General features: G+C 42.8%; 2 protein-coding genes across 9 annotated transcripts in view; both read left to right on the plus strand.

The window, feature by feature from the left end:
• RBFA (ribosome binding factor A) overlaps positions 1-5,126 on the plus strand; it is a 399,231-nt gene extending 394,105 nt beyond the window's left edge. The window contains exon 7 of the mRNA XM_072924211.1: positions 4,910-5,126. Within this exon, the coding sequence (XP_072780312.1) occupies positions 4,910-5,111 (202 nt within the window). The 3' untranslated portion in view covers positions 5,112-5,126. The remainder of the gene's footprint in view (positions 1-4,909) is intronic.
• An 8,181-nt stretch (positions 5,127-13,307) lies between these two features.
• TPPP (tubulin polymerization promoting protein) overlaps positions 13,308-18,140 on the plus strand; it is a 97,218-nt gene continuing 92,385 nt past the window's right edge. For 4 of the 8 annotated variants that reach the window (XR_012053960.1, XM_072924214.1, XM_072924215.1 and 1 more), the window contains exon 1: positions 13,308-13,504. Coding sequence is in view for 3 of the 8 variants with exons in the window: in XM_072924214.1 (XP_072780315.1) it covers positions 13,323-13,504 (182 nt within the window). In the remaining 5 variants the exon portion in view is untranslated. The remainder of the gene's footprint in view (positions 13,505-18,140) is intronic. The other 4 variants (XM_072924218.1, XM_030265640.3, XM_072924220.1 and 1 more) reach the window with 3 other exon arrangements.

Genomic DNA, 18,140 nt, shown 5'->3' on the forward strand with positions numbered 1-18,140 from the left:
GGAATTTTCCCTATAAAAACCGCTTGTGCCAGGATGGATGTGTGTGGGCATAGAGGAAAACCTCTGCTGAGGCTGACCTCTTTGTTGCACACCCAGTGCCAACCCCGGGCTTGGCACCGTTCTTTCCTTCTGGCTGGCTAGATAGATTTTGATTGCAAAATAAATATTTTATTTTTTCATTTTAATTTGGCTGGACAAATTTGCATTTATAACACTATTTTATTAATTATCCTTTTGCATCCCTTTTTAACAGTAGTCTGTTCTTTGTTTACCTAATTAGATATCACGATAAGCTGCATGCTTATGTGCTGACCTGCTGTTCTGCACCAAGGTCTGGAGTGCGGGTGAGGTGAGAAAGAAGGTGCAGGGCATTTTCTGCAGTTCAGAATGAAAGACCTGACAACAAATGAAATTAATAGCTTAATAAATACAGCAGCTTAATAAAATAGCTGCTTTAAGAAGATAGAATAAAAACAGGAATATAGGTAGGGAATAAACTTTTTGTTCCTTCGGATACTGAGAAACACGCAGCATCAGGTGGACCCTGGGTGGACTTTGGCACAGTATGTTGTACAGATACCATTTGTGGACAGAAGTTCCTCCTCTTTGGTCCTTCAAGATAGTTCATAATGTTCTTACAAGTGAGCAACTCTACTCCTGAAGGTTATTGAGGTGAGAACTTCTGGCTGCACTGCTGGACATGGGCAAAGATGTGCAGGTGAAGCAGGAGCTGTCTGCAGGCTCCTCTGCTGCAACCAGCTGCTGAAGTGACCCTGCAGAGATGAGGACACACTGATGTGCATAGCACAGCATAGCCTGGAGCCACACTGGTGTGCACAGCACAGCACAGGTCAGCACAGCACAGCACAGCCTGAAGGCTTTGCTGGGTGTGCAGCACAGCACAGTGCACCTCTGTGCTTGCTCAGGCAAGCTGCGATATGGATCACCAGCTCCTCTACCTAAAGCAAATGGTTTCCCAGGCAGGATAAACATGAACACTGATCTAGGTGTCACCAGCACTTGTTTGTTTTTTCTTCTCTGCATTCAGTTATTTATTTGCATTCATACTTGATTCATACTAGTCCTGATATTTCTGATTCTCTGCAATGCTACTTTCTGTTGCTCCCGGAAAAAGAGTGGAAAATTCTGTCTCTTTCACTCACTGTTTTTTCCCCCTTTGAATCAAAAAAGGTAAGAGATCATGAGCATAGCCTCTGAAGTGTTTTACTTTAAAAAATACCTGTTTGTGAAAGTGGTTCTACTTTAAATTAAAAATTACTGGAATCCAAAATAAGAAGCTGCATCCATCAGCATACTCATCTTTCCTTCTTGCTACCAGAGGAAGCACAAGACCGGGTTATCAGACCAGTGGCCATGAAACACAGTGCTCTGATTTATTTTATAAAATGCTATTCTGGACATGAACTGACAGAGGTGTTCTGAGACAATCATTACATAACTTGAGATTTTTTTTAGTCACTTCTGGGTGTAGTTAAATATATGAAGAATGTCAGGGCAAAATTTAGTGGCTTTATTGCAGACTTATTTTGTTGGGAAAAAAGGTAGACCATGTTACATATTGTAAACCTTTGTCAAATAATTTCCACAGAGATTTCTCTCTATCATGCATTTTGGTTTTTTTCACTGTTGTATTTCATTTCCGTTTTTTGCTTAGCACTTTTCTGTTTTACCCAACTGGTAGACCAACAGTGCTTTGAAAAAATATTTTACATCTGTACTTAATAAAACAAATCAATATTATTTTATACCAATTATTTATGAATCATTACCTGTAACAATTCTCAGAAACAGAGCTTTGGAAACTGAGCTATAGAGCTCTGTTGAGATACTAGCTGCTAAATCACAACTTTGAGTACATTGTAGTCAACTGCCTTAGGGACTTTGATGTCCTTAGAAACCTGAAGAAGCTGCCCCTTTGATTCCAGTTATTTTCACATCTCTTTGCCATATGTGACAAATTAATTATTCTGGCTCATATTAGAAGTTCTTCTACTGTAACAAAAGAGTGTAGGAGCACTGAATGAATTTCCAATGTTGAAAGGTTTTTTGTTTGATAATATAGTACTAATGGGTGGGTTTCTGTTGATGTTTGTGGACTTTTTCCCCTTGTGGCACATCAAGTATCTTCATTCTGTATCTCTGTGATGCAATCAGAACATTAGTTACTGTTCTCCTAAATAGGATATACATCCAGCATAAAAGTACAAAGCTGACAAAATACATCATGTTTGCTCTGAGTAACTCAACTGACATGATTTTAGTGATCATTCAACCATGAGCACTTAAAGGTGATCTGAGACTATTCTAGGAGAAGCCTGATCCCCATTGTAGCCTTGTTTTTTGTCTGATATGACTTTTATGGCTGCTCCATGTGCACTCACACACAAAACAAACAAAACCAAAGCAGTCTCCCCCCACCACCAAAAAAAAGGCAAGCATTTGAGGCTTTGAATGTCCTCTAGCAATGCTTGCCTGATTTAACTCCATTTTAATACCTGAGTTCTTTTCCTCCTTATTTTTCTCCTTGCTCTTGTTCACCGCAAGATTTTTACAGTCCTAGAGCAGCAGTAGCAGAGTGCATTTTCCTATCTCAGGTATTCCCATTCATAGCCTGCCACAAAATAATCTACCTGCAGCAGTACTTTGACAGGTCAGAGTATAAAATTTGCTGTTTGACTTGTGGACAAATACAGACATCCTGTTACAGTGATGACAGAAGTGGAAGAAGTAGAATCTAAACACCTGAATACAAGGATAACTTGATCAGCTTCAGCAAAATTTGAGCATGTGTATCGAAGAAGTATGTCCCCCTGCGCCGTGGGGATTAAGGCGCTCTGACTCCATGGTGCAGAAGGCTGAATAAATTGTTTTTATTAAGATAAATTATATTACATTAATACTATACTAGAACTATATCATACTAAAAAGATACAGAAGAAAAACATGTGAGTGTCTCCAGACAGTCATGACATAGCTTTGACCTAATTGGACAACCAATCCAAACAACCATCACCGGTGTCCAATTAACAAATCACTCTTTGGTAAACAATCTCCGTAACAAATTCCACATGTGCCAAACAACAGGCCCAGCAACTAGAGATAAGAACTGTTTTCTTCTTTCTCTGAGCTTTCTTATTGCATCTCACAACTTCCCAAGAAAAATCCTGAGAGGGAGAATCATGTCTCTCTGTGTTGAGAGACTGTGAATACCACACATGCAGCTATGTGTTTTAGTGTGGAAAGAACAGTCTCCAATTCCAATGATTATTAGAAAACACTGTTGTATTAATTGTAATTATTGACCAGAAAATACTCTGATTTTACTCTAGTTGACTGTTTACTTCATATTTTCTAGTTGCTTGGTTTTTGTGTGCAATAGATGAAGACATAAATTAAGAGTGGGATGTAGATATTCAGGTGCTTCTGAGGAATAAGCACCAAGTGGCCAAATATGACATTAGACATAAACCAAAAATGGCTCAGAAATTGAGAGCTTTTTTTGTATTTGACCTTTTGCTTCATGTTGAACCACAGTCCTAAGCAGTACTGAAAAGATTATGTTTTGATGTGGTTTGGTTTAGTTTCATTTATTCAGGGTTTAATCTGGGCTTTCTAATTTTTTTTTAGGTAACAGTAACTGAGAAGTAAGGGAATTGCAAATCAAATGCTATCTCCTTTTATGTTAATGATAAAGGTCTTAAATGTAGTGGGGCTAGAACCTCACGTGTTGATTTTAGCATCAATGCTGCCAGTACATATTCACACTGATCAGATGACAGGCTGACAAAGATCTGTTTGTCTTAACACCAGTAGAAAAAAAATGTATCACAAATAAGTTTGTTGGATAGGCTCATGTTATTTTCTCTAGACAAGAAATAAGATGACATGTGGTAGCTCCTTGGATAACAATCACTTAGTTTTAACACAAATCTACATCTCTTATCAATTCATTTCCTAATCAATGAACACTTGTTAACAGTTAGCTGTTAAAAAATGTCACAGTAAAAGAATTCTTACTTTCGCACAAAGAAAATACTTGTGGAATCTAGTGCCAGGGGCAGTCAGCAACATTTGAGATGAACAAATTGGTGACTTTGAGCAATGCTTCATATATTTTGTTATTTGCTGACACAAAGCGATTAAAGCTAAACTGAACAAAAAAATACTCAGCATCTCAGATTCCAGCATCTAACTGCTGCAAATACCTCTTCAGAAAGCTTCTGCTCTGTGGTCTGTCTTGCTAAAGTTTTCCTCTTTCATTTTGACTTTCCCAGCTCCCCCTGAAGCATTTGAGAATGTAGGTCACATGAGGCAAAGCAGTGCTGAAAAAGCCTTACATTACGGAAACAGCATGGCATGGCCATTTCTATATAAATTCCATCAAGCTTTTTTACCATCTTAACTGCAATGCTGAATCTTAGGTATTAGGCTTCACTGAAGCTTACCCACTCTGCAGTTCTGAGGTCCACTTCCTGGCCATTTCCCCTCCTGTCAAAAAGAGAAGTGTGATTTATATGCCCTCCTAAGAGTATTTTAGGGGTTTGAAAAGAGAATACGATGTTAACAAAGATAGAGTGAAAAGGGGACTATATATAATAACTTGAATAAACCACCAAAAAGGCACAACAAATTGTTTTTCAATAATTAACTGAGGAAAAAAGAAATCAGATAATTACTATGGCTTCAGCAAGTACTTCAGTCGTTGTCCATTGTATGAAATGATATGGAATATAGATTTTAGAAATGGCTCAGTGGTATTGGCTTCTGAATGTGTTGTCTTTAACTACAAAGTCAGTGGCTTTAACTACAGTGTCACTTCACACAGAGTTAAGACATTCAGTGGATGAAGGACCTGTCTTGTCCTTACAACCGCTAAGCCTTACATCCCTAAACGCTTCCCTAATAAGACTTTTTTTCCTTTAAGTAAGGACTTTGTGCTACAATATTCTATGTTGCTCAGATTCCTTACTGCAAAAGGGACTATCCCAAATTTCTGTGAGCAAAACAGGTGCAGAGGGAAACTGAGAATGTTGATAGCTTCTCCATGGAAAGCCAGTACAAAATACACTACTGGAATCCATGTTTCTTAAATCATGATCCAAAGCATTGGATGTGCTGCAAAGTTTATTCTTTCCTACAGCTGTTCTGCATTGTCCCACTTTTTGTTAATTTTAACTTTTTGGAAGGGCATAGGGGAGGTGAATGTAATAGAAGTTGGAACAGCATTCCGTCTGAAAGAAAGATCATGTGATGAGTTCTCCCAAGAAAGGTTTATGTGCAACAGAGAAGACTGAGTGAGAAAGGGTGTTTTAAACCTTACAACTTCTGAAGCTCTGATTGAAACTTAATTTTTCATTACAATTTTTGATGGAAGGTTTGGCAATGAAAATTTTATCATGGGTCAGTATTTGCAGGACTATGCTCTGTACTGTTAGAACAATCAAGTTACTTCATTAATACATGTGCACATCTCCTGCAGTCTGGCTTCCATATCTGCATGATTTTATCAAAAAATTCATTAAAAGTGATGAGCAGTCCTTATTCCTTAGACATAATCAGATTCACTTCTATACAAAGTTACAGGACTGCATATAGCAAAATACAGAATGTCCTAAATCAAACTTTCTGTGTATGAGAATGGCTCTTTATGCTTTCTACCAATTTGAACTTCTGCCACATTCTTCATGCAATTAAATATTCCTTGCAATTTCATATATTTATAGATACATTTATATTGCTAGCTGGTATCTGGCAGGTAGCTAATTTTGCCCTCCTGTAAAGTGACTATGACTACACATGTACCTGTACATAAATTGACTGTGTGTAACATAGTATGACATATTGAAAATATGTATGTTGCACTTAGATATACAAATGACATTATTTATGACTATTGTTCTAACTTGGAAAGCTGTACATAATTCTCACAAGATGGAGTAGGCTTGGTGGATTTTCACTTTCTGTAACTATTCCAACTATTGCATGGTTAAAACAAGGAAAAAGGGGAACAACCTCTTTTTTTCTAAATGAAGTGACTACTAGGCATTTAAGAATTATTCCACCATTTTGATGGAAGTTTCAACCAAATTAATGCTCTTTGATTCACACAGATTTCTGATTAAAACTTATCATATTTTAAATTTACAAGTGAACTAAAGTGACCTTTAATAATAATTATGTGATCTTGGTGATACATTTCCCTACCCAGGCCTGATGGCTCAAGAAATCCTTTTATTTACTGTTTACTAATTCTGGCTCAAGACAGGATGTGTCTTCTGATTCACTGAGTAACATAAGATTTATGTAATCTAACATTTTGTCACCGTTACATCACATGTCTCTCAATCTGGGAACTAATGTTGCCCAAAAAGTTTTCCAACTCCGGTGGTACTGGCTTAATGTATTAGCAAAGAAGCTGTCTAAGCAGGAAAGAATTCTGTGTCTTGTGGAGAACCAGGCAAGGAAGGAAGAAATAGCAAAAAAAAATTTAAAATAACAAAACCTTTGAACAGAATTTATATGAGGATAGACATAGAAATAACAGAAATGGGCAGTAAGTAAAGAAGCTGTGTCAAATGCGGGGAAGAGATCTGCATCCCTCCCAGAAAACTTTATCTTGAAACAGAAGTGGCATGTTAGTTGATGGAGAGAATGAAGTAGGGAAATATGTACAGTTTTATTTTGAATAGATTTGTGTTCTTCTTGCAGTGTTAATTAAAATCAGTAATATTCTTGGATTCAACATGAAATCTGGTTGTGCTTTACTTACTGTGTAGCTCTGGAAAGGGAAAATGTAAAGCTTTTTACTCTCTGTAAAACGATGTCTGTTGCCATCAGACCAGAGGCAAGAAAGTTCATCCTTAAACTGCAGCTTGTAGGAATTTTGTACTCTGAAAATCCCAGTGGGACCCCCATTATAGGCAGTGCCTGCCCTCCGTTCCATTCCTGAGTTCTAGGGATACCTACTCCTGCTGCAGTATCTTGGGAGTATTTAACGAGAGTGTGTCAGAGACATGACATTTGATCAGTCATTTAGTCTGTTTAGAAGAGCAAAAGAGTTTAAAATGCTAGGTCACATTGAAAACTCATCAGATCAGGTCTCATGGGAATGCCCACAATTGACCTGTGCCGAGAAGAAAAGATGGTATCCTTCATCTGCAGCAACAGTCTACAAACACAGCTGTACTATGTACTAGCCTCCTGGGGAAATGCAGCTAATCTTAGGATAAGATAGCGAGATCTCAGGTTGTGGTCAAGGGTCTTTTCTCTTGCAAGAGAATAGACTTCCTGAGGAGACTGAGATAATCAAGTGCTGGACTACTCTCCGGATTTTCTGCGAGGCCCTGTTCTGCAGCAGAGCACTACTCTCTCAGCAGTGTACAACTGAATAGATTCTTCTCTGGACTGAGAAAAATCACTCTTTGTGCAAGGATGAGAGAGGGCTTCTGGCAACTCTCAGGAATTATTCATAACAGTGTAATTGTATCATGTAATGTAAGGGTACTGAGTGCTGTAGAAATCCACAACATACATGTTGGCATTCATATTATTTCATTTTCTGAAAAATGTCCAAGGCACATGTAGGACCCAATGACAGTATTCTCAAGATAAAAATTAAAATAAATGCAGACAAAGAAGAACTGCCAAATTTGCTTTAAAGTATGGAAGAAGTTAATTTCCATTCAGGATTAAGATGAACCAAAAGTTACATTACTTTATTAAGATAGTGTGAAAATATGTTGGGTTGACCTTGGCTAGCCTGCAAGGCGCTCACCAATCCCACTATCACTTCCCTGCCTCAACAGGAGATGTGACAGAAGGCTCATGGGTCAAGATAAAGATAAGGATATGACCTCAGTAATAATCGTCTTGGGCCAAACAGACTCAGGGTGGGTAAATTAATTAAATTTATTGCAAATCAAAAGCAGGATAATATGAAATAAAAACAAAATCTCAAAACACATTCCTTCCACTGGTCCTTCCTTCCAAGGTTCAACTTCACTCTTGATTTCTTTACTTCCTCCTCCTGAACAGTGCAGGGGGATGGGGAATAGGGGTTCAGGTCAGTTCTTACTTTGCCTCTTCCTTCTCATGCTCTTCCCCCAGCATTGGATGCCTCCCTTGGGCAGGAAAATTATACAACACAAAAGTATACAACACAGGTCCTTCCCATGGGCTACAGTTCTTCACTAACTGCTCCAGTGTGAGTATTTTCCACAGGGTACAGTCCCTCAGCAACAAACTGCTCCATTGTGGGTTCTCAGATGGAGTCACAGGCCCTGCCAGAAAACCTGCTTCATCATGGGCTCCTCTCATGGGGTCACAGGTGCTGTCAGAGCCCAGCTCAAGGCTGGGCTTCTTCTTCTTTGGTTCACAGGTTCCTTCAGGGAGCATCCATCTGCTTGGACATCGGATCCTCCACAGGCTGCAGGGTGGACGTCTGCTCCATAAGCTGCAGGGGCACAGCTGCCTTACCACGGGCTGCACAACAGGTTGCAGGGGAATCTCTCCTCCACTGTCTGGAGCACCTCTGCCTACTACTTCTTCCTCTCCAGACCTTGGGGTGTTGCAGGCTGCCCCGGACTGAGTCCTGCAAGGTGACCTGCTGCTGGCTAGTCAACAGGTGCCCAGATAGAGTAATGAAACTCCACCAAAGACGAGAGGAATCTTGAGCTGTTAAGATCCACGTGGGTTTATTGAAGGAGAGGCTGAGGATGGAGAAGCAGGAACAGGAGCATAGACACAACCTCGTGTGAAGGGGAAGGCTCTGGGAGCAAGTGGGGAAGGAGGGGCCAGGTTATTTAACTGGGGCAGGATAGGCATGGTCAAGGTACAAACTGCCCAATGAGGGAAAGGTTCAGGGGAGGAGCAGGGATGGGGTGACATGCACAGGACCAATGAGGGAGAAGGGAAGGAGTGGTTTTCTGAGGGAACCAATGAGGGAACTGAGAACAAAGAACTTTCTGGAACTGGGGAGACTACAACAAATGATGGACATACACTCATTTACATGAGGGAGCAGTGAGCTCTGGGAAAATGCCCTGCCTTAAATAAATGCAGTCTCCCAGGGCATCCCTGAACTGCTTTCCCCAGGGGCACCTCCCACAGGGTCTGAAGAGCTGTCTATACCATTTTCACACCCATTGGCTTCTGCTGTGTGGCACTTTTTCCCCCTTGTTAAATACACTGTCACTGTGTGCTGCCACCAGGCTCAGCTTTGGCCAGCAGCGGGTCCATGAGAGCCAGCTGGAGCTGACTCCTTCTGGCACAGGGGCAGCTTCTGGTGTCTTCTCACAGAAACCACCCCTGTAGCCTGTTTGCTACCAAAACCTTGTCAAGTAACCCAAATACAGATAATCAAAAAATGGGCTTTTGTGATTTTATACTAGAATTTTCTAAAAATTAGTTTGGGAGGTGTAAAAGAGAAGCATCTTGAACAGCAAACACCAGTTGAAAAAATGAAATAAAGTCTCCAACATTTTGTCTCATCCCTATCTTGGCCACTTGAGAGGGTTAGACTGCGAACTGAAGGATGGAAAGGAGGATGGTATGGATTGGCAGCACACATATGCCCTGAGGTATCACTGATTTATTTCTGTGACTCATTTGTCTTTGCCAAAACTTCATGTGCCACATTTTCAGCAGTATGACTCCAGGACCAGGAATGAAATTACTAAATTCTGTTAAATTAAATCGCTAAATTAAATCTCTAAAGTCTTCTCCATTTGAGAATATAGGGTCTTCAAAGTGTGACCAGAAATTAAGAGTTGTTAGGTTCTTTGATAAAAAGCTCATCTCCACACTCTAAATTTGGCACAGAGCAACAATATCAGGAGGGGAACCTTCATCTTTATGGGGAACTCAGAAAAAAAATCCCCAGTTTCAGGAGTGTTACAAAGGAGAACTGATGGTCATCACCCAGATCTGAAACAGACCAGTTGAGTCTGGATAAGCCCTCCAGACAAATTTAGGGGTTTAAGTCAGGGCTACAGTTGATGCCATTTGGGTTTTACCTTTTTTTATTTTGTATGTTCTCTGTATTCTTCAGACATATATTTGTAACTCTGCCATCTATTGTATTAGTTTTGTAGCTAGTTTTCCCAATAATTTTCCATGGTCTTTCCCTAAGCAGAAAGACAAAACAAATTCCAGAGCTCCAAGCCCTGGGGGGTAAAAGGCTCCATACTATCTTGGTTCTTCCTGGGAACCAAAGTTCAGAAGCACTCTTCGAGATACATCGCATGGTCAAGGTACAACTGGTGCTGAAGCGGGGGCTCCAGAGAAGGGGCATGGCCTTTTATGGACATCTTTCCATAACTGCCTCTGAAGGCCTTCAAATAAAGATCCCCTTTTATATTACCTTACTAAAATTATCTCAAGTTTCATTTCCAGGCTGGGTAAAAGGCAACACTATCTAGAGGGTGCTCCCCACATTCTGTCGGAGTCAAGGGAATAGAATAGAATAGAATAGAATAGAATAGAATAGAATAGAATAGAATAGAATAGAATAGAATAGAATAGAATAGAATAGAATAGAATAGAATAGAATAGAATGTTCATGAAGTCCAACTGCCTGATGTGACAAGGCTGATTCAAAGTTAAAGCTGTTTTTAATGACATTTTCCAAATGCCTCACACATTGACAGGCACGGGGCATCAGCAACCTCTACAGAAGACCTGTTCCAGGGTATGACCATCCTCTTGGTAAAGAAATGTTTCCAGGTATCAAGTCTGAACCTCCCCTGACATTCAGGGAATCTTGGGATTATACAAGACACTTTTTGGCTGGTGTAGGCAACAAAACTAAAGGCAGAGGAAGGGAGGGCTTATCTTGGCTTGGAGAAAATGGGTCATAGAGGGCTAGGAGGACAAAAGCAGTTGCCCATGTGTAAACAGGTTGCTGGGCAGTATGCTTGACTGGCCATGACCCACACCCCATGATCACTGCTGTCCTGCCTTCTTCCTAAATTCCATTTGTAACTATTTTCCTAAATGAGTGGACTCTGTGGTTGTGATTGTATGGATGTCTAAGAGTCAGCAACTGAAATCAGACAAGGGATTTTAGGGCTTGCAGATTAGCAGAGTCATCAGCTGAAGAGACTGGAGTAAAAACAAGCACCAACAGCTGCACTGCAGATCAGGGGTTATATGTGTCTGTGGTGCAAGCAATTAGACCAAGTGAGAATGCAAATATCAAGCCAAACTAGGTGGATAAGAGATTAAAAGTCTTGGGAAGGAAGTATATCTCTGGAAGTGAGGCAATTGGAGAAGGTGACTTCCAAAAAGACCAAGAAGCCTGTGCCAACTGATGGAGTCTATGCCAATCTGAAGGTCAGATGAGAGCACGTGTCTGTGCATGTGTGTGTACACGTGTGGGAAGAAGCTGGGGACAACAGTGATCCAGGCTGGAAGGAGGGCCTGTCTAAGATATTGGGTGGTGATTGCTCAGGAGAGATCCACAGTGTGCATGTTTATGTGCTGCTGTGTGCAAGGAAATCTGTACCAGCAGGTGGAGTGGACTGTGGGGTCTGAGGAATAATGTGTCCAGTGGCCAGTAACTGACCTTGGATCCACAGCCAATAACTGGGTGGACTGTGTGTCTAAGACCAGCTACTGAGAGAACTGTGATGCATGTCAGTGAGGGGGTCTGCACCAGCCCTTGAGTGAAAAGCAGCTACATCGAGACTGCAAGTCTTAGGAGCTCGTATATGTCCAGGGCACAGCAGTGGGGCACATTGTGGGTCCAGGGAGAGACTGAGTATCTAAGGTACTGGAAGAGTCCGCATTATACACAGCATCTATTTCCCAATAATACACTTCCATCCTGATTAGCCAAAGGGCAACAAGATAAGGCCATTGGTGCTGTTTGTGCTTTTGTGAATGCTGAGTGCTTCTGGCTGTATTGATCTGTGTAGCTGTCCATATGCGTATGCACGTATGTATTGCAGAAATGAGTTTGTATGTCTGTGCCTACCAAGAACATGTTTAATTTCACTACTGAATACCAATACCGTCTGGGGGATGCAAGAATTTTGAGAAGCCCTGGAGAGAAGGACTTGGAGGTGTTTGCAGATTGATTTGCAGACACTGATTTTGCTCTTATGAGAACTTAAAATTTCATATGCCCTACACTGCCACAAAACCTTCACTCATACTATAGTCAAACTCAAGCCTAACATGAAAGGTCCTTTCAAGTCCCTTTATGACATTCTGGGTAATTTCAAGAATTGCCTTAAGTTACTGAAATCAGAGTTTATAAGCTAATTTTATAATAGTTTGTAGACTATTCTGTATCCTGAAGCAAGTATAGGTATAGAACCAATTAAAAAATTAGCCATATATCTCTCCTGCATTTGAAAAATTGAGACTGCATTGTACATGCATTCCATTAGCATTTTACTCTCCCCGCTCACAACTGTACGAAGGTTGTTTTAACTTCATTCCAGCAGAGCAGAATTCAATTTAAAATCCACCAAGCTCTGCAGGGTCATTGGACTCTGGTTATAAATTCACAGATGAGGGTGCATAACGGGTGACTAGATTCCTGCTGTCTCCTGGACTGTGTCTGTGCTCCAGGGGTTTGGATGGGGTTGCTCTAGAGTAGGTTTGTGGCTGCACCTCTCTGCTGTGCCGGCCTCAGGCCGCTCCCAGGCGAGAGGCAAGCTAAGGGAAAGTGAGGCTTTTACAGAATGCCCGCTGCACCACACAGCCCAGTCTTTCACACGGTTTTCATTTAAGTCTACGATCCCAGCTTCAAGCACAGCCGAGGGGCCATCCAGACCCAAACCTGCCGGAGCGCGGCAGGGCACAGCAATCATTGGTACCCCTCAGTGCAGCGGCAGGGGGAGGCACACGATGCGCGAACAGGGCGAGGCCCAGCCCGCGGCAGCGCACCTGCCGCAGCGCTCCGGGCGGCGGGGCAGACAGGAGTACCGGGGAGCGGAGCGGGGCGGGCGGCAGCGCGGCCGTGCAGCGGGCCGGGGAGCGGAGCGGAGCGGGGCGGGCGGCAGCGCGGCCGTGCAGCGGGCCGGGGAGCGGAGCGGAGCGGGGCGGGCGGCAGCGCGGCCGTGCAGCGGGCCGGGGAGCGGAGCGGAGCGGGGCGGGCGGCAGCGCGGCCGTGCAGCGGGCCGGGGAGCGGAGCGGAGCGGGGCGGGCGGCAGCGCGGCCGTGCAGCGGGCCATGTAAGGCAGCGCCGGCCGCGCAGCCCCTCAGCCGCGCGCGGGGCCGGCCGCGGCTCCGGCCCGACGGCGCGCGCCGCCTATGGGCGCTCGCGGCGGGCGGGCGGCGCCGCGCGCCCGCCAATGCCCGCGCGGGGGGGGCGGTGCCGCTGCAACGGCCGCGCCGGCTGCGGACACCCGCGGCTGCTCCCGAGCGCGCCGCACGGAGCCCGGCCAGCCCCGTCAGACCTGCCGCCTTCCGCAGCCGGCGGTGAGTGTGCGGGCGCCGCTCCCGGGCCGGCCGAGCATCGCTCCCCGGGGGGTAGGTGGGTGCGTGGGGTGTGAGTCTTGTGCCGTGCCCGCTCCCTCCTTCCATCGCGCCGCTAATCGATCGCAGTTCGGTTGCCGATGGCGCGAGGGGAGGGGGCGGTGGAGGCTCTGTCGGGCGTCCGGCGGCTCCGGTGCTCCCTCCCGGTGCCAGCCCCCACCGGAGGGGCGCCCGAGCCCAGCCCGGCTCGGCCGCCGCCGTCGTTATGTAATGCCCGCGGGGGGCTGTGGGCGGCGGCTCCGCATCCCTTGGGGTTCACCTCCGTGCTGTCCCCCCGATGTTCTGCGCTCCCCTCCGGGAACCGGGCACAAGGAGACGGCGGGGAGCGGGGCTCGGCGCGGAGCTGCGCGCCTCTCCCTGCTATGGGGATGGGCTCTGCCGCCGCATCACCCGATCGCCATCGAGGATGCAGGCGCGGCCGCAGCCAGCGTGAGCCCGGGCAGCTTCCAGCTCTCGGCGGCAGCAGGTCCGTGGCTGGGCGATGCTGGAGGCTGGCTGCGGGCGGCTGGCGAGCCCCGCACTGCGCCCGGGGGCGGCTCCCGGAGGAGCCGGGAAGGAGCCACCTTGCGCGCACGCATCAGATGCGCCGCAGTCAACAACAAAGCCCCAGCTGCCGCTGCTTCATGCACTCGTGTAGAGGCAGCGGCCCCCTTTTATGGAGACCGATGCGGAGGGGCTATTTGCCGTTGTTTTTTTTTTTTTTTTTTTGAAATCCCCAAGCGGTAGCTGGAGTGGCTTCGTCTTCGAGAGCCCCTGCTTTTTATCGACCTGCACAAAACCAGCATCAGGTGTGGGAGACCATTTAGTGCCTGCGGGATAATACCCGTAGGTAAACAGCCGTGTACTCCGGGGTGGAAAACAAGCACGAGACAAAATCCTTAGTTTTAATCTGTAAACCCGGTTAGCTCGTTTAAAAATAAATACAACCCCTCCTCTGCCGGATCACCAGATGTTGCAAATATTTCTTCAGTCCTAGGTAAAAGTTCTTGTACATTGGTGAAATTGTTCCAGGGGGAAGTTGGGTGTATGCTACAAGGTGCCAAACGCACATGTGAATAGCATCTTGAATACTGACAGCTTCGAATCATGTAGGAGATGCTGCTGACAACCAGTTTCCCTGTTCATATTTTGCAGGCTCTACACGGGCAGGTTTGGGAGGGGACAAATTTTTTTCGTATTTTACAGAGGGTTGCATAACTCCTCATGTTTATTTGAAAAGAAGAGGAGGAGCAAACCCAAGACCCAGTCTAAAATGAAACACATGATCATCTCCCCAGTCCAGAATAAAATTATATTTTGAATGCCTTTGTATGTTTCTGGGTCACAGTTAAATGCTTTTAAATAGTCCATCATTTGTAACTGCTGAAGTGTATGTCCAGTATTAAATTATAGTACAGTGTAATGCTTAGACAGCATGCCATGCAATGATCAAATTCACATAGGAATCTCCTTGCAATGCTTGCACTTGACCCTTGTAAATCTAAGAAAAGATATTTATAAATGGAAATATACATCCAGCAACTAGTTCTTTCTGTGTCATGTTTAATCTGTGGCTTGGCTGTGGTGAAAAAACATGTATTTTTATTTAATTTTTATGGTAGATATATTCATTCCAGTTACTTTCTGGAGGCAGCTGTGTGATTGTAGTGGTTTTGGTATTTGGTATTTTTGTATTAATTTGGTATTTGGGAGTGGTATTGGTATTTTTGGTAGAAGCTATTTTTGCTTCTTGTATCTTGAGCTTAACTTGAAAAAATAAAATAAGGGTATTTCAAAGAGTGAGGCAGTCAATTATGTAAATTTATGTTAAGTATTCTCATTATAGGTAAGAGCAATTAATTGTACTCAATGTATCTCATAGCACTTCGGAGAATAAGCCATGCAATGTTTGACCTTGATAACTTGCTCTCAGGTGATAAGCTAAAATACAAAATAAAATAATATCAGATGTTTTTCTTGTTTTACACACTTTAATTATGTAAGTCTCCCATATGAGGATGTGGCCATACTCACAAGCATCTACCTCTCTATGTTTATATATTATTGTATATATTTCATATATTACAACAAGAACAGTCATTCTGTGGCATAGTCAGTTGTTCAATGATGTAATGTCCTTTTTTATTTGTACATGCATACTGCTTGTAGGATAAAGCATAGGACTGCATAAATGGAATAGATTTTTTTCAGCAAGCAGCAAAGTTTGTTTTTGTCTCCCCCCAAAACCCATTCTTATGCTGTGCCTAACTGAAATTAAAAGCAGGTATATAATTTCCACACTTACTCCTTCTCTGCCGTACTGCCATGACTACTGTGGGCATAAGTACTTCTAGAAGTCTCTGCCAGTTAGTTGAAATGAAATATGTTGCTTACTGTTTGTATTGCCATAGTGTCTGGAAGCTGTGGTTGGGGACCTTTACTAATGTGTTATGTCCAGTATAATGGAACAAAAGCTTGTACATGGCCTCCTAAATATTATGATCCAAAATGAAGAACAAGAAACTGTGAGTGGTGCAAAAGAGAAATCAAGCTGATGTTAAGAAGGATACATTGGTATGTGTGTGCATTATCCAGCTGTATATTTCCTCATGTAAGAGCAAAGGGAATTGTAGAACTTAATGTAAGACTGCCACTGTTCTCTGAGGGTTATCCTTGGGACATGCGAATAGCTTGGGTTTGGGGGATTTTGAAATGCATCTAGCTTGACTAAGTGCTGAAAACTAAGGTAAAAAAATCTACATCAACCATCAATCTTCAGACTATCTAATTTTTTTTACAGTTTTTTAAATCTTAGGTAATATTTTAAAATTTTGAAATGGAATTTTCATTTCAAATTCCAGTTTTATAGGAAAAAAATATTTTTCCTTTTCCTCTGTGTTTTCCATAAGCTGTTCTAACTCTTTCTTCATCTCATCCCCCTCGTGTGCCTCACCCCCCCAGAAATACATAATAATAACTACACCTTCAGCTGAAAGACATTTCTGAGTGAATGCATCACACTGCCAATTGCCCATACATAGAAGTATTGCAAGAATTTCCCATTTCATTGTAGACTGTTTTTTGCAAGAATTTCCCATTTCATTTTAGACTGTTTTTGGAATAGTGATAAAAGGAACTGTACAGTGAAAGGATGTTACTGGTAAAATACCCCATATAAATATGGTCTTCAAGTACCCAGGGACTGTGCATGTGTTACAGGACAAGTATGCGTATCCTGCTCAGGTTTCAGGATGCTCTTCCTGAGTGGGTGTTTATCTCAAGTGCTGACAGAGCAGAACAGACTGATTCTGTGCTGCTCAGTTTTCTTGGCTCACAGTGGTCCATCAAAACAGTTGGGAAGTTTTTCTTTACTGTTAGTTGTTATATGTGGTGGGTGGGCAATTCACTTTGCTGCTGCTAAAAGGGGTTCTTAATTGTGTCAGAACTCTGAGGCAGCTGTGGAGAAGCTTAGGCTCTTACTCTTGCTAGTTGTCTTAAGGTTCCCTCTTTCTTTTCCTCCTCACCACTACCCTGCCTTGTAGTGTCCTGAGTTTGTGGTATGAGTTTACCTTGTCCTGAATGGAAACCCAAGAGGTGGAACCCAAGAGTTTACAGATCAAAGGGTCAATGCAATAAGTGGTTGATAAGATTATAAAAATGAATCTGCAGTGTTACTGTTTTAAATAATCATAGGAAGTTAATTTTTGCTCAGTTTGGCTAATCTCAGGAATATGCTTCTGTGTCAGTGTTCATATATTGGGAGCATTTGACAAAACTAGCACAGAGAAACTTGGAAATTAAAAAAATCAATGACATAACAGTTTTTGCTTGAATCTCTGAGGGTTGCAGTCCTAGTTCAAATTCTTAAATGAATCAATGCTAAGAAAATTCTTGCAGTAGTAGTGAAAATGCTAAGCTAATGTCATTGTTGATGACACTGTTTAATTAAAAAACCAGTTTCGGCCTGTCTTTTCTGATTTGAGTATTGGAAGTAGTACCCAAATATTTCATCTTAGAAGCGCTTATAGATGTGAAGGAACTTACTGTTTTAGCAAAGGAAGTATTTCCCTTCTTATTTTGCACCAGGCTGTGGGTGGTTGCAAAAAATCTGTACTTAGTGGTTAGCTCATTTTCATGGGTTCAGACAAAAGTGAAGTAGCAGATTTTAAGAACATAAGGGATCTTTAGACAGTCTAACCTGATTCATGTATTGATGATATTGATTTAGTTATCTGAGAGCAATAACCTAGATTTGGTAAAAGTCTGTCTTTCAGAGATACCTGACTAAATATACCTTCTGTATTAAAGGCAGTCTAATGTGCGGACATGAGGATGTGAAGTATTTGCAGCTATTCTTGGGAGTAACCTTTAGTGCCCAGCGTGGTTGATTGTCTCTTCATAAGGAAGTAGTATTTCTAACTTGCACTGGCGTAGCCTGAATTTTCAACTGTGGAGGTTTTTTATATCTTTGGTAGCTAGCAAAAGAGCCGTTGGTAAAGAGCCATTTAGTAGGTGATTCAGTTTCTCTGCAGAGGTGTTTAGATCTCTCAAGAATTCCACCAATGTAATTTGTAAAGTGTCTTATGGTAGAACATCTTGTCTCATGATTTTTGCATCTCTTGTATCATCTTCCATTCTTTGATCAGAGGTGGTTC

Source organism: Taeniopygia guttata, chromosome 2 (assembly GCF_048771995.1).
Source record: "Taeniopygia guttata chromosome 2, bTaeGut7.mat, whole genome shotgun sequence".
Taxonomy (NCBI): domain Eukaryota; kingdom Metazoa; phylum Chordata; class Aves; order Passeriformes; family Estrildidae; genus Taeniopygia; species Taeniopygia guttata.